The 17018-nt window shown below is 35.9% G+C and overlaps 1 protein-coding gene across 4 annotated transcripts in view; it reads left to right on the forward strand.

The window, feature by feature from the left end:
- Window positions 1–318: 318 nt before the first annotated feature.
- The window catches only part of LOC136347215 (uncharacterized), a 37700-nt gene continuing 21000 nt past the window's right edge, over window positions 319–17018 (forward strand). The window contains exon 1 of one of the 4 annotated variants that reach the window (XM_066296981.1): window positions 319–611. Coding sequence is in view for 2 of the 4 variants with exons in the window: in XM_066296979.1 (XP_066153076.1) it covers window positions 14367–14502 (136 nt within the window). In the remaining 2 variants the exon portion in view is untranslated. Of the gene's footprint in view, window positions 612–11250; window positions 11519–13936; window positions 14503–17018 lie in introns of those variants that run through there. The other 3 variants (XM_066296980.1, XM_066296979.1, XM_066296978.1) reach the window with 3 other exon arrangements.

Consider the following 17018-nt stretch of genomic DNA (forward strand, 5'->3'; position numbering starts at 1 on the left):
TGCAAATATCGTATGTACAAAACATAAACTGAGACCTTCAAAAGAACCGATAAGAGAACAAAGAAAACATTGTGATAAACACATCAGCTTACCTTTCAAGAACTGCTTCGCATACTGGGTGTTCCAGTTTAATCAAAAGCCAGTTTCCCAGCATTTTTTCAGCTGCTACCGCCGAATGAACCAGTGGGACAGCACTGGGTTTCCAAACGGTATTGTTTCCGAAGCCAAATCACCTAATAAAAAAAGAGTCTAATTGCATGTGTTTGAATGATAGTACGTTTGGTACTCATCTAGACCTTCACTTGTTTTGATAACCGGTCGAGGACCAATAGCAAGACCCTGATGTCGATAACTTTTGTTTAACAACAATGACATGGTGGTGCATGGTCGCGCGTCTGTCTTTTGTCTTTAAACTTTTTGTCGAACAATTGAACAAATGTTTTTTTTATCATTGAAGCAGTAGGCGATACTAAGTGTAGTATCACGATTACACACGATCAGTACCATTTCTCGATCGGAATTTGTTTTAGTGGTGACGTGATTTACGCGATAGTGTGGGAATCACATCCTTGCCCTTCTTGCTTTACCTTTAGTGTGATTGGTAAGTAATAGTAAATATATAATATAAGCTTTTAATGGCCCAATAATGCTAATGATCGGATTTGCATAAAAGAAACATGTTATTGGTGAAGACAAAATATCTTGCAACTTGCGTAACCGATTGTGGTAATCAATCTGCACGCAAAAATCATTTGTTACGTGTACTATCATGAAACGCACTGTATAAACAGACCTTTTTATATTAAACAATAATTCTAATGATCTGATATAATGTATTATTTCACACTTGATTTTGAAACAACAATAATAATAATTTAATATTTTCCACTGCCTGATTTTTACTTGTCATTAACGGTTCCCGCTCTGCGCTGTCGGTTTTTCTTTGCAAAGTGAAGTTTAATGTAAAAAATTACTCTTCAGGTAAGTCAGTAAGTGGTTGGTACAGAGGAGGATTTTGAATTATTAGGAGCCATTAGCGTGGAAATTGATAGTTTAAAATATTATCTCACATCCACTGCAAACCTAGTTAGGTGTAGTTAGAAATTACGTCATTTTATTTATTTATTTTGTACTCAGTTGTTTCCCTATTATCAATAATGTAGCGATTTTATAAGAACTTACTATAGTTAGATGTCGATGGCATTTTATTAGCAAAAGTTGCATCCCAACGACAGAGTGTCAAGCAAAAACATTCAAAAAACATAAAGCAAATAAGAATTCGTAGGGGTAAGATAGAAGAAAAATCTAACAAATAATAAGAAAGTTATTAAAATTAATTAACAAGGCAAAGGAAAATCATATAAGTCGCATACAGGCACAAAATGCGATGGAGCACTGGCTCATATCGTAAAGACAGCATTGAGACGACAAATAAAACCGATCAGACAAAATAAGAAGTTAAAGAAATAAATATTGCAATACGTTGACGATGCTGCAGTTATTATACATGACGAAACCACTCTAAAAGTAGTAAAACGACTTTCGTCAGTAGAAGTCCATCTATAGACTGTTGTTAGGGTGGGGAATGATAAGTTCATCATTCACGCTGGACGGCATTTATTTTTAGAATACACGCAGTTAATACAGGAAGGTAATAAAAAAATCATCTATAAACATCTGTCTCGCTCTGCCCTTTCGGTCACTAAATTTGCAGTTCGATAAGCCTTGAATTTTCCCTTTTTACGCGATTATGTAGAAATTTTCTTCCTAACCTAGAAATTGTGCACAAACCGAATTATGTGTGAATTAGTGAACTGGGAGTACAGAAAGCTCTTGGAAAATCAAGAAAATTGGGTTTAATTGTTGCCTTTTTATGAACTGGAATTAGCGCTTAAAGACATGTAAAAACAAGTATGTACTGCTTAAAATAGAATTATTTAAAGAAGATTTTTAATAAACTGGCTTAAAATACGGGTTTTTAGCCGTGGACAAAATGCGGTATTGTTCTCGCATCTGCGTAAGAAGAAGCATCGTTTTCTCAAGAGAATTGCGCGATTTGCTTCGCTTGTAACGCAAATTTCTCTGTAGAAGAAGACAGCCTTCATTATATGTACGTCCAAATATTGTGTTCTCATTATAGTCTTAGTACAATAATGTGAGAAATGAAGCTGGTAATATACCAATGTATTCAGTGTGGAACTGCCAATGACTAAAAATTATCGGACGGCCATAAACTCCTTCGGGGGGAAAAAGAAAAAATACCAATGTAAAGCAAGAGCAAAAGAGAGAGAAGACCAGTGCTAAAAGTTGTAATAATATGGATGAAATGGATAATTTTCAAACTCAAAAAGAGATTCAAAGTTTCCATGAATTGACTATGTCAAGATTCCTTTCAAATTTCTTTAAAAACATCTTAGTAATACTTTTTTAATAAAATTCTGAGGTAAGAATTATAAGCCGAAACCATAGCAAACCTGCTCAACCTTGTACTTCAACTGTATTGTTGTGAATTTACTTTCGCAAGTTTAATCAATGATTTAGATTCGAATTGTGCAACTTCTAAGGATCACAATCACAATACAATTTCGTTCCCAGTGCTCGAGCAATAATTGGAATGAAGATAACCGTGAGCAATGAGCATAACAGTGAATAATAAACATAACAGTAAAATGATGACCCCTTTTCCCAGGCGTTACCCCCGTATCATTATTGAAATGACGTACAGATTATAGATATAAGAAATTATAAATCGCAATATTTTGTTAACAAAAATATTATAAATACCTAGAGCGTCAGTGTACTGACCCCGTGATGGGATTAATCTATATCTTCATCTAGATTAATATGTGTTTATCAGGAATTCGCATAATAATATGGGGTAAATAAATACTCAACATGGTCAAAAACCTGAAATGGGGACTTTGGATGGCGCAGCTTGTTTACCTTATGGAATAGCGAAATTTGATAAAGCGTTGTTGATAATACGCGAATTTCGCTGGAAATAACATCTGAAGATAAATTATTTTAGTGTTCATGTTTTAACGTGTAAAAATACGTATATACATAGTTAAAACATGAGCAAACTGGACAGTGATAATATTCCTACACTAGTTGCTCAAATATAGTCCTTCAACTTCATGGTTCAATAAGTAATTGTTATTCCCGAATCAAACATTAGTCTTAATAATATAATGGTCGGATAATTTTTAAGGTTTTTTACCACTCATTGTAGCAATTCAGCGTTATTTGGTTCGTTGGATGCCTCTAGTCTCGCAAAAGTTTTAGTTCCAAACTCGTTTGTTTAACTTTCATTACGTAATGGCGATGGTAAACACTCAAATATTTTGGTTGGAAATATAACATCTACCACGCTGATAAGGCCTTTTTCAATAGCACTAATTATTATTATCGTGTTTTATATTTCAACATTTTGGTTTCCATTAATATCCATATCAACAAATGTCGAAATGTGTAGGTATTGTAAAAGTTGTTAACATATAGCGTATCGGTAAACGCATTACGAAATTAACTATTTTGCCGGCTTAAATTTTAAAATTGTTTTATTAACAGGGTAGGCAGAATATATCAAGGACTCACTCTAACCTTGAACCTCTTTGACCTTCTACGCACTATATTGTTTATGCAGGAATATTGACTATTGAACGTGTTAATTCTGTATACTGTTTGGATCAAAGTTCAATGCACATTATAATGTTTATTGAGAAAGGACGGATGTGTGATATTGTTGCTCCATTACAGCTTCAACTTAGAGGACTTTGAATTGCTATAGGAAAGGTTAAATACCGAGTGAACCACCTTTCGGCCATAAAGAAGAAATTTGATAATATTTCTCAAGATACCCAGACTGAATCTTTTGACGACCGAAAACTGTGGGTTTTATCCTGCTCTCCAGGTTCCAATGCAACCAGCTTTGCATTAGCTCAAAGGGTCCTAAGCAGTGACTGCCCCAGGCACGCAGCCACCTAAACACCTCAAATGATCTGAATCACTTCAGAATGTTCCACCACCACATTTTGCTTTGACAGCTTGTCTTTTTCTTTCTCTTTCTTTCTCATTATAATCGTGCTCAGCATACTTATTGCGGCATTGAAGTACTTCTTCTCAACCAATATTGCTCCAATGTTATTGCCCCACACACGTGGTTCTTCTCGGATCTGGTATTCTTAGTACATTCAAACGCCATGTGGTGTGTTATGCCTCTTTCCGGGCAAAATCAGCAAATTTCACACTCCTCTTGCCAGCTCTATTCAGGTATTCAGACAGGTCCGAGCGTCCAACACTGTCGACGCCAGCTAAGTCCAACCTGGAAAAACTTGAGCTTACAGCTTACATCAACAATTTTCATTTCACTCTTTTATTCACCCGATTGGTCGTTGGTGCCTTCTCGTAGTGGTTCGTTCGTATTTTCTTAAGCATCTTAAAAATAATTAAAAAAATTAATTTGCATTATACAAGAAATCGGTATTTCCCAGCTATTTAACTATGTTGGAAATACATATTTTTCAGAAGCGCACGAAAAAACACGTTTTTCTCGCGAGCGCACGGAAATAGTTTTATTGATTGTGGCCATGACAACGACAAATCAAAAGCTCAAGGGGGGTTAAAATTTGGCTCAAACGTTGAGACTTGCGGCACGTTTAGTCCAGATTCATTTTGAATTTAGAGTGTCCGCTAGCGTGGACTCGTAATTATCAGGGACGTATGTACTACTTAAAAGTCCGAAGATGACGCAATCGATTCCCTTCAGTACGTACTATCTTCTACGTGTTAGAATACTGCTACGTACACCTCTTCGGTAGGTGTTCGCATTATCTTGTCTGGGTATTCGATAAAGTTGTACTTTTCTGCCTCCCATTTTTTCAATTTCTGAATGACGCTAAAAATTTAAAAAGTTTATTTAAGAAATCGTAAAAAATTAAATTAGTTAAAGTCAGGATTAACACTTCACGTTTCTAGATCACATGGCCTCTTCTAATTGAATGTTTGGGTCTAATGACTTCTTTTTAAATGTGATAGGATATTGCTAGACTATTGTCCCCATACAGTTGACATGAAGAAATTAAATTAACTCGTAATATGTACTGTATGAAGGCAATGACCTAGTAGTAAAAGTAGTAATTGCTTTTCAAACGAAATGTAATGGTAATGAATGACTGAATTTTAGTGCGTAATAATAGGCCGCCGTTTCTCCCAATTAATGAAGCTTAATATAATATTGCGAAAAAAACCATAACCAAACGTATTATAATAATGCGATATGTAAGTAATTACCAGGTATCAAATCAGCTTTGAAATCGTGGTTCTGACATTATTTAACACCGATTAATCGGACAAGTCTGTTATGGCCGATTTCGAATATCACTTTCACGATATGTGTTTTTTCCGACCAGTTACTTCCCATATTGCCACCAGAACTAGTGAGAGTGCGAAATAGCAATAAATATTATTATTTTCATAAATTCCAGAGAGGGGGGGATTTACAAGGTGTTCCATCGAAAATTTTCCACAGCCATTTTGGATAATTGCAAAAATACCATAAAACGCCAACACATCGATTCTGTTTCCGAGGGGGGGCACGATGGCGCGCATTTCAAAATCGTCGAGGCAACCCCCTGCGTGGGGGTACAATCACCTTCGGAACTTCAACTGGGACCACGGGCCGAGTGACCCCTCATTTTAAACGCTGTAAAATTCTTTTGAAGATAATAATGTTTTTTTTGGTCGCCAGTCCTGAGAAGAACAACGCCCGAAGTATGCAGAAGATGCAACGGAATATTTTCGAATAAAAAAACTTTTTTCACTGTCACGACAACAATAAAAAAAATTATTTAGAACGTTATTTACATCCCTCTGAGCAGTTTAAAATTTATTTAATATTTGTTTCTTCCTTTGAGCTGCACCCGAAAACCTTAAGTGAATTGTGCATAAACATTGTATCTCGCAAAATGGTTTGCCCTTCGGCGGAAAGAGTTGGACTAAGTTCGTTTTATTTAAAGAAAAATAATTGCACTCGTGTAAAAACACAAATTTCCAAAAAAGCCACCCGGCGAGGAGTACTTCCCATGGTTACGTAATTCCTTTGGTATGAAAATTTTGAGGAACAGGTCCGTACGTAATCTGGAAATACGGTCAAAAATGAAAGCACGAAAAACAGATTACGTCTTAAGTATACGGAAACAATCAGACTTTTCAGATCTTCGCGATGAGTCGCTGGCTTATGTTGAAACCTCGCAAGTACAACCCCTATAAGCTTAAATTAGTTTATTAACTCAACGAGAACGATCCCGAATGTCGCATTTAGGTTCGTGAATTGTTGACTGATAGATTTGAGGCTAATCCTAATTTATTTTAATTAATTTGCTTTTCGGCTTTTTCCATACATGAATCGATCAATCGACATGACTGTCGATACTGGAGTAATTCCAGTTCGAAACTATTCAGAGAGGAACACACTTAATGTCCTCAAAAGCTGAATGTTTGGGCTGGAATTAGCATTGACCAACTATGTTTATGAAACACTTGTAACAACGGAAGAAGAAATGCTTGGAAGAGTGATGGCTGCAAGTCACTTTATTCTGAAAGATCCACATGTTCTTTTTCGAGTAGTTCCACGTACGACTACACGTCAGCAAGTTGGTGGCCGCAGTTTTGAACAACTCTCGTAGTACTTTATTGTTTTTCTTTTCTAATAATTACCTTAGAAGATAAAATGCAAAAAGTCGTAAATACGAAAACATATGCACAACAATGCTTTTTTTCTAGTGCCTTAACGACCCATTTCCAGATATATGTTTTTAAGGCACAATGACTTAACTTATCGCCCTTTGTAACTTCCTAAAGTTCGGCACCATGTTTCTGAAACACTCTGTGTACGAAAAATTTGTAATAAGGAACTACTTCCATGATCTGAAGCACATTTAGGATCTCAAAGAGGAGAAATTTAAAATCTTCAAATACCGCTTTCTTAATGTGATAATAAATATTTATTTTCTAACTCTGCCTTATTTTTTCTATGTGTAAAAATGGACTTTTAAATACTCAACTGAAATGACCTTCGCAATCTCTTGATGTTAACTATAACATATACTATATCAAATGTGTCTAGATTTAAACTAAGCTCTCAAACATACAACAATATACAGGGTGCACCAGTTTAAAAGTAGCAAATTTCTTTCGTTACAGTTTCAAGCGCCATCTTTTAGTGTCACATTTTATTATTACTTTAATTTGTCCCCCCAGTACAACCCTACATGTTTCTATGACAACTTTTTAAAATTTTTTATAGTGTTGTGAAACATTGGCTGTAACTTTGTCATGGGACATCCTTGTAAACAGTTTGGATAACGTGAGAAATCAAATTGAAGAGGGGACACCTGTTGAAATGCACACAACCAAACGTATATGGAATCACCCAGTATTTGTGGGAAAAATTGTTTATTTTGCAAAAACACAACAAACGAATAAAAATCGAATGTGTTTACTACCAAAAATAGGTGAATTCATAAAAACATGATCAAGTCTGTTCCTGTACTCTAGATTTTAGTGTTCATAAATAATCTTAGTGAAGTTATAAGTTTTTTCTTTTAGCATATTTTATTAAAAATTCCTTATGTGGGGTATGCGAGGCGTAGAAGAGGAGAATTATTGCTCTTTCGGAAGAGGATATGTCCCCGAGGGGATTTGCGCGAACGGTGGGGGTTACACAGGGTGTTGTCTCAAACGCTTACTTAAAATTTGTTACGACTCGTGTTGTGGGTTAAATAGCCAAAAATCAGTTTAATCTATTAGTTCTTACTAGTGGCGTTTTACAGAAACTTAAAATTCAATCTAAGACCAGTATATTAGGAACTCGTGTGCTACACCCACGACCATTACCAATTCTTTAGACAGTTTTGCCTGTATGACCAGATGTTGGTACGAATTTTACCAAGCCAAGCTACCTCTGTCTAATAAACCTTTCCGCTGCCTTTTTGTACGGATCAGACTTAGGCACGTCCCAGATTTCGAGGTCTTCCGCCCTGTAATAAAATCCCAATTACATCATTAAAGTTAGTTACGCTATGAGGGTCGATCTAACAGATATGCAGATCATGATTTCCTAGCTCCTGCGTTCATTATTAACTTTAATATTTAGGCTTTGTAACAAGTAAAACCGGGGTCTTTTTTCCTGGTGGTTTTTGGATTCTTAACTCGGCGCTCTACAGGTTACTCGAATACTCACTCGTACGCGAATACTTTACTCGCGGTTCCTACACACGCATACCAACTAGTCTCCCATTGAAAGTTGTTACTAGTAGTTTCATGTTGTTAACCTGCGCGAAGTTGTTGGTGATCGATAAACCTTAGTTACAGTTAAAAAGGTTGTTGATTTATTTTATTTGCACGAATACAGTGTCTCTGAGACCGCAAACTCACGGTGATCCTTCGCAATCTGGTCCATTACTAGTTAACCAGAACAGGTACTAGTCCATGTGCCAATCGACATTCTGGCATCACGACAACAGAAAACAAGATTGGTACCGTTGAGAAACCTAAAAAATAGACCTAGGAGAAGTCATGGAGGAATCAGGATTGCTTTTTAGCTCCAACAAGAAGAAAGACAACATCGGGCCCTATCAGTGCGAAATGAAGTTGCCCGTTTAAGTCGGTGTTTGGACCACCAAAACTGAAAATGTTTTGTTTTCAGATGAAACCAGGATTGATCTACAATCAGACAGCCGGCGAATTTGTGTTTTAAGAATTCATGGGAGACAAGCTACACTTCAGACTGCTCGATTGCTCTCCAAATACAAAGGAGGAACTGTAATGTTTTGGGGTGGCATTATGATTGATGGAAAAACTCCTTTACTTCTCATTAGACGCACTAGCAGGACCGAATATGTGGATCAAGTGCTTTAACACGTACTAAGCTCTGGAGAGGTGGTTTTGGAGATTCTCTTTTATTAAAGCGCGATAATACAGCTCAACATACCAAAGGCAGTAGTCGGAACTTTTTGGAAGTGAAAGATGTGACGGGTTTAGATTGGCCTTCTCGTTCACCGGATCTTAATCCAATTGAGCATTTATGGGATAAGATTCAAAGACGAATTAGAGCACGTCAAAATTCCCCTGTCCAAGCCAAACAATGCAAGTCGTTTTAAACGAATAGAAAAATGTTACTCAAGAAGCGATTGATAATTTAATACAGAGCATCCCTCGTCGAAATTGTTCTTGCATTATCGCTAGAGCAGATAATACTATTTATTAAATTAAAAAAAAAACTGTTATTTTTTCTTAAATTTTTATTTATCGCACATTTAATTTTCAGAGAAATTTATATTTTTTTGTTGCTTTGTTTTAATTTTACAAATCATTTCGATATTTTTTTTTTTTATAATAAAACGTTCTTGAATAAACTGCATTTTACCTTGAAATGATTATTTTGAAAAGTAATACTGGTTTCTCGTAATTATCGAGTGATTCCATATAAGCGTAGTTATGTGTATTTGAGATTTTTCTCGATGACAAAATAGTTGCGTTTATTGTCAAACAAACAAATATATTTGCAAGTCAGAGCAACAATTGTACATCTCAAGTAGGTAAAGAAGATAGATATTTAAAGCTATTCTTCTTTTGAGTGGTTACCATCGTTTGCCAAGAGAGCGCCATTATTGGAGTTTAGATGAAGAGCTACATGTTGCTTCAATTGCTAAAATCATTTCAAAAAACCGTTTTCAAGAAATCAAAAAGTTTCTGCATTTTGCCGATAATTCACGGATAAACAAGAGTACGTGAGATCTCTTATGAACAAGGTAAATGTGTGTTGTGCCCATTCAAATACACTTTTTTTTCTTTTCAATTTTGGTTACGTTTGCTAAGCTGTAAATCAGTCAGAATAAGAAAGAGAAGAGTGCTTAATTAAATTTTATGATTCAAACCAAATTCTCTAGAGGCAATATCCTTGGAACCAAATGGGTTAATAGGGTGAGCCGCCAATATTTGCAAATCCAAGGGGCAGTTTACATTGTAAACAGGTAATTCTTTCAAATTAAGATGGTACTCTCCCTGGACCTTGAAAAAACACAATAGGTCATAAAATTTCAAAAATGGTAGTGCGGGGGAAATGCGGTACCAGTGGCGGAGTTTAAAGAAGGGAAAAGATTTAAATTGAATTAATTTTTTTTTAAGTTTTATGTAATGTTGTGTAAATATAAAAAAAATTCATTCAACATAAACATCAGAGAGAAATTCAAATTTTACGTACAAAAAAATATGAAGATGTATAGTCTGTATTTTCTGAAATAAGGGCAGTATTTTTTGGATACGACTATGATTTATTGGGATTTTATGGCTTTCGACCCTTAGTGGTGCTGCAAAATATTTTAAAATTCGCTGTAGTTAGAGCAAATTCATCATTAATCATCTTCATCTGAAGCAGGAACATTCGTTTTAAGTTAACTAAACACGTTATCTTTACATTCGTAATTATGGTTTATTCCGATGACTTATTCGGAATGGTAAACCACTGTAAGAAGCACCAATTTGGTGACAACTGAGATATATAATTCAAAACCAGTAATTTATTAAAGCCAAGTGGGTGTGTGTGTGTGTGTTACAAAACGAAATGCAAATTCGTGGTCAAAAGTTGTAGCATCATCCCTTCAACAAGAGATCATCTGTGATTCGCTGGAGATTTTGCTTCATACCCCAACACTTACTACCCAGTGATTGTGTAAGTATGTGATTTAATTTAAATTTTTGGCGAATTTATTACTACATAATTTCACATTAACTGCTTTGGACTCAATTATACGTGTTCAGAGTAATGAAGTGTTATTTTACATGTCGCGTGCCATGTGCGGTCGGTGTACCATAAAGGGTCTTCAACAAGGCAATTATTTCAAGATTGTTACAGGCAGTAAGGTAAATGACGTATTTACCGGACATTTTGAAGGAAGTATTACTGTGAATAACGGAGCTTCCTGCTCCAGAAAGTGAATCTAAAATCGACGTCAGCTTAAAGCTGGCTTGAGCGTAGAAATCAAGAGTGATTCATGCTTAGGAAAACCTGCTTTGTTGAACGCGTTTGGATCATATTTACATTATCAATATCTTAATAAGTGACTAAATAATTCCTCGAACGGAGTAACCTGTTCCAATTCCTCGAACAAAGGCCTAAGATTAATTTGCCTTTTTCACTTTGTTCGCGTGGCAGCAAGATAGTGCGACAGACAAAATCTCGAGTCAGTGAGAAAGTGCTTATAAGTGAGTTTAAGTGCTAAACAATAAGGAAAATAACGGCTTTTTGAGCAATAACAATAATTTTGCTACCATAAAGTTCTAGTCAACCTAACGGGAGTACGTTCGATAAGGTTTATGCCCGGTTATTCGTTTAATGTTATGGGATCTCCATAGTGATTAGTGATTTGTCACAGTTCTCTCTTCAGTGTCCCCGAAACCGCCCAAAAACCACTTAATGGAAGCGCTGGCCCCAAGGATTCTGTCGATGCCTCGTTCGGTAAGACTTTACCGTCGCCTTTCCCTCATTCGGGATTTTTCCAGTTGCATCACTGCAAGAGATCATATCATTTTCGTGAAATTCACTTAATCTAAAAGAAACAAAAAAAATTCTAGACGCACTTGAAATACTAAAATACTATTGGAAACATCATTAAAACTCTTCCGCAGTCTCATAGTATCAGTCATGAACGTAGTTTAGATAGTAGTCCGAGATGAGGTATCAGATAAACGATGACCTTAATAGTGAATTATCCGATTTTAAAAGGTTTTCCCACGTTGCGACGCATCATGCGTTACCACGTAAATTGAAAAAACGTGAAACTTGACCATGTGAGTGGCACACGTCATAAGTTCATGTCTTGGTCATAGAACGAGCCGCATTGCTGCCAAGTTTGCGGTTTGCGGAAGTGTTTTGGATTTTTACTCGTTTATGATTTTATTGAGGAAACTACAAAGGGCAAAAATACTACACGAACAATGACATATATGACAAATGGGAAACGTAATCATAAAAATGACGTATGCCGTAAAGGGTACAAAATGGATGCAGGAATTTCGTTGGGAAATTTTTGCAAATTTTTGACAAATTTCACATACTATTAAGATTTAAAAGCTGATTAAAAAAGCAAGTTCGGTATACCCATCAGGTTTCGGGTAATGTACAGGGTGTCTCGTATTAGTAGGCCAATTTACCAGTCGGAGATTCCTTATGCGAAAATAATTAGACCCTCCTTATGGCAGTTTTCTGAATGCTTTTTACTCATTACACAGGGTGTTGAAGTTACTGAAAAAAATACTTTTTTTAATAACTTGTTTTAATTAAATTTTGTAGTGATATATAGTTCGATTAGGCACACATTTCCTATGATTTGGGAAAAAATTTGGAGAAACAATGGGGAAAATGAGGGGTCGCATACAGATTTCCCCCAACTTTTTTGCGCACGCCAATAATGTCTTTGTTTAGTTATTCAAATCAGTCGTTCCTTTACCTAAATTTCTTCATTATTGAATAATTTTAATTTAGTGCTTACTTTATCAGATATTTCAGCTTATTGCCCCCCAATATGTGGCTTTCACTTTCCATTTATGTCGAGAACGTAGTTCCAAAAGACACATGATTGCCGTTTTGGTACTTGGTGTACGTTGCACTCACTAATATCTTGATTTTAGATTTAAAAAGCAATCATTCAACTATTATCGTGTTAATAATCGGATTGTTATGGACAATTTGTAAAGTTCCGTCTTCTTAGTGCGGTTATTTGAATAAATAAATAATGGAAGCCACGTATCGGGGGACAATAAGCTGAAATATCTTGGAAGGAAAGCTGCATGTCAAAATTTTCCAAGAACGAAGAAATGTAGATAAAAAACAAATAATTTGAATAACTAAAAAAATCCCCATTGGCGCGTGAAAAAGGAAGTTGAGGGACAACCTGTACACGACCCGCCATTTTTCCCATTGTTTTTCCAAATTTGTTTACCCAAATCATAGAAAATATGCGCGTTATCGAATTATACAACACTACAAAATTTCATTAAAATGTATTAATGAACATCCAAGTTATTAATAAAAGTTTTTTTTTACTTCAACATTCTGTTTAATGAGTATGAAACATCAAAGAAAAAAGTGTCATAAGGGAAGTCTAAGTATTTTCGCATAAGCAATTTCCAGTAGAAGATTGGCAAACTAATACGAGACACCCTGTATAATTTATTTCTTTCCATATCATCGGCAACGAGATTCTTAGTTCCATCCGAGTTTGCGAAGAACTGAATTGAGGGCAAACACTTGATTCCACAAATGCTTTATAGGGTCAAAATGTGGGCTTTGCACTAGCCAACCCATTAAAATCTCCAACTCGATTAAAGAATCCCGCGCAATTCTTGCTACATGTGTCCTTACTTTATTGCGCATGAGTAAAAAGTAACTGCATAGAATTCTGTTTCTTCTTTGCTCCTCTCCTCTTTTATTTATGCCTGTATTTGCCTAGAATTTTGAAAATTTCATTTCTAGTTTTTTGTAATTTAATCTTTAAATTTATTAGTAGGAAGGCAACTAAACCAGCAACGGAGGCGGCTTCATTTTCAGCTCCTCCCTTTTGGCACAGATAAAAAAATAATTACTTTCGCATGGCACCAAAATTCCCAGGTTTTCCGGTATATGAATGGTTGGTTTTGTATTTCTCGCACCCTCTATTATTAAGCAGAAGATATGGTCTTTCAATCGAGCTATTTTGCAGAAATATATTGAAATTTGAACAATCCACATCAGTTCCTAAAATCTCGCGGTGCGCAAAAAGAACGTTTTTACTGTTTTTTAGTGCCTTGAAATATTCAAACGTGTCTCCCGATATTACTGATTAATTCAAAGTTTGGCAACCCTGCTCCTTCGTGCTAGCCACGCGCTCCATCGAGACTCTCCACCGCAAACCACGACGACTCCGGCAAAGTGAAAAGCGCGCGACAATCCGCGAAACCTTTCAGTCGAAAATTGCATTTCACTTGATCAGAAAGAGTTATACGGACACCGGTTTTCTTCGAGCAATTGCCGCGAATGGGTTTGAACATTTTTCGGACCTTCCAACCACCTAGAATGAGAATTTTTTCGCAAAACACCACCACAAGACGATATCAAAAAGTTCAAATTACGCGCGCAAGTACCGTTGCGCTCCCGCCGATATTCATCTGTCTGCATGGCCAGTGTGATTCTGCCGCCGCTTGAGAAACGGAACGAGAAACGAGATTGTCGGTCGATCGTCGGTTTCGGGAAGAAAATCCTCAAATTTTCGATTAAGAGGGCATTAAAGTCGAAATTTAACTTGAAAGTCGCCTTCTGAGGACGGAAAATGAGTATTTCATCGGAAAGTGATACATTTCAGCCGGCAGTTCTCCTGGCGGTTTTTCTGGGACTTGGTGTTATTATTTTAATCTTCTTTATTAAATGGATTAAGCAAGGCCAATCGGGGGAAGGGGATGAAATTGGTGAGTCTAATCTTTAGCGAACCATAAAGTTTCTGCCCAATTTAGTTATGAATGTCGAAAGGAAAAGGGCAAATAGATGCAGAGCTCAAGAGTGCATTCTACAGCCTTGACTGCAAAGTCTCACGTGGTCATAATGAGTCCGGGCAATCGCTTATTTCAGTTGGTGTTTTTCTGATTCGAAGGCGGTTTATTTTTAAAGACGTTATGTGGGTGGCCCAAAAATAACGGTAAAAATGCGACTTTAGGTGCTGTAAGCAATAAAATCGTTTCGAAATTGGGGCATTTAATTCACTGCCAATGCACTTTTGAGGTTAGATTCCGGTCCGGCATGGCATGATTCATGTCGCATTCTTTTGTTTCGCGCCTGGTTAATTCCGGGCAAATCCGCACTGGTGGCGCAGGATTAAAAAGTCACGTTAACATTCTTGTAGAATTCCTGAGTGATAAGTAAGTCATTTTATTGCATTAGTGGATATTGTTATTTGATTTATTATGAATCTAATCACATAATAAAATACTTTTGCTCAGAATTTTTTCATAGATCTGCAATCAATTACTCACAGGTGAATCTATCTGAAACGTGATTTTGACATTTCACCACCTATCAAAACATCTGTCAAATTTGTGTAATTCGAGCTGAAAAAAATTCAGCATAAATAGCACAATTTCACGTGCTATGTGATTTCAGAAACTGCTCACCAACAATAAAAAATAAAAAATAAATGAATAAATAAATTAAATTTAAAATTTTTAAAAATTATAAATTAAATCAATAAAAAACAAATGGAAACAATTTTAAAAAAACATTGAGAAACATGTATAATTCAGGAGGTACCTTTTTGTAAGGGTAATTTCATCTGCAGCTAAAGAGGTGACCATACTGATACAGTTATACTAAAGGGAAGTTGGAATGATTTGAAGTGAAGTCGTCTCCAGCTCTGAAATAATTGCATCTATTAACATAAACTTTGCATAAATGTCGCAGGCAGTGGTACCAGCCTGCAAAAAAAATAATTTCCTGATTTTATAGTATCTGCGAAGTTTAAACGAAAAATTCACGTTATTTTTTAAAACACAATAGTAGTATGACATTATCTCAGAAGTGTCCAGATATCTACCTTTTCCGAGAAACTCATAGGGTTCAGACTATACTAAAGGAAGGTTTCAATGATGTTCCCTCTAGCAGAGGTTTTTCCATCTCTTTATTGCCAGAAATCTCCCGTTCTCAGGACACAAAAGTGTTGCCTATGCCTTCTTGCACTTCAGGATATCTTTTTCAAGTAGTTTTCAATTTTCATAAAAAGTTCCAATTCATGAAATCGTTTTTGCACGTCGTTCCTGTTAGGAAACGAAACATTTCTGAGAGGTTTATGGTTCAGGAATTATACACCCTTGAAGATCTTTATGGAGAGAGGGAAACCCTTAGCTCCATCCATTTCTTTGTGACATTCTCTTCAGAGGACATAATGAGGCCTGAGCCATGGGTAATTTTGCTATTAAATTTGGCACTGTCAGTAAACTGCAATGTATATCTTATAACACTAAAATAAACTGAACCATTTTGTTCACGTATTCCATCTTTGAAACCTTCTAGGGCTTTACGAGTATTATCGCCACAGTTCTTCTGATAGCTCTTGTCAGCTTGGAGTTTCCGCATTCATGAAAAATTTTCTAGAGATCTAAAACAAATTATTCGTAAATGCCTATTTACAGTAAATGGTTATCCAAGAGCTGCAAATATTAGTCCCCGAGGATCACACTTATTCAATATGGCGAACTACTGTCCATCGTATATAGCGTGAAAAGGAAAAATATAGATGAAAAACTTTACTGTGAGAGAAAAAATTATTACAGCTTTAAGACATTATCATTACTATCTTCAGCTGTATTTGGTAGTCACAGTAGGTGGCCATCCAAAAAGTAAGTATAAACAGTATTTATTGAACTGAATGCTTGATAATAAATTACAGTCCTCAACCTAGATTTCGTGGGTCAAAATGATTCTTAAATTCTAGGTTGAATTTATTGAATTTTTATATTAAGTTAGGTGGCGAAACTCGGGAATTAATAATTAAAAATCGCTCTTAAACAATATTTATCACATAAGCATTAGCGGAGTGAGTAATCCAAGCATGGACAAAATTGGCGATTGTTCAACCCAAATAAAAGTTATTTATTTATTTACCTGCACCATCCCCAGCTTGTTAGCCACCCGGCTTACGTTAATCATATGTATCAAAATTTTCATTTTCTCATTAGTGAAGCATTTACTTGTATAACGCAGCTTTAGCTAACGCAAGCAATGAATTTTTTACAGAACTAATATATGGATTAAATTCGGCCAATTGAGCGAGGCACACCCTGTATATCTGTCGCACAGATTCAAATAACTAAAGTGTAAAAATTGATAATTGAGCGAATATCGAAGTTTCTTTTCAGATAAGGATGGAAGGAACCCTGATGTTTATTAGGATATTATAAATTGTACTGTAGCTCACCGAGCCGTATCAGCCTGA

Source organism: Euwallacea fornicatus, chromosome 27 (genome assembly GCF_040115645.1).
Source record: "Euwallacea fornicatus isolate EFF26 chromosome 27, ASM4011564v1, whole genome shotgun sequence".
NCBI lineage: Eukaryota > Metazoa > Arthropoda > Insecta > Coleoptera > Curculionidae > Euwallacea > Euwallacea fornicatus.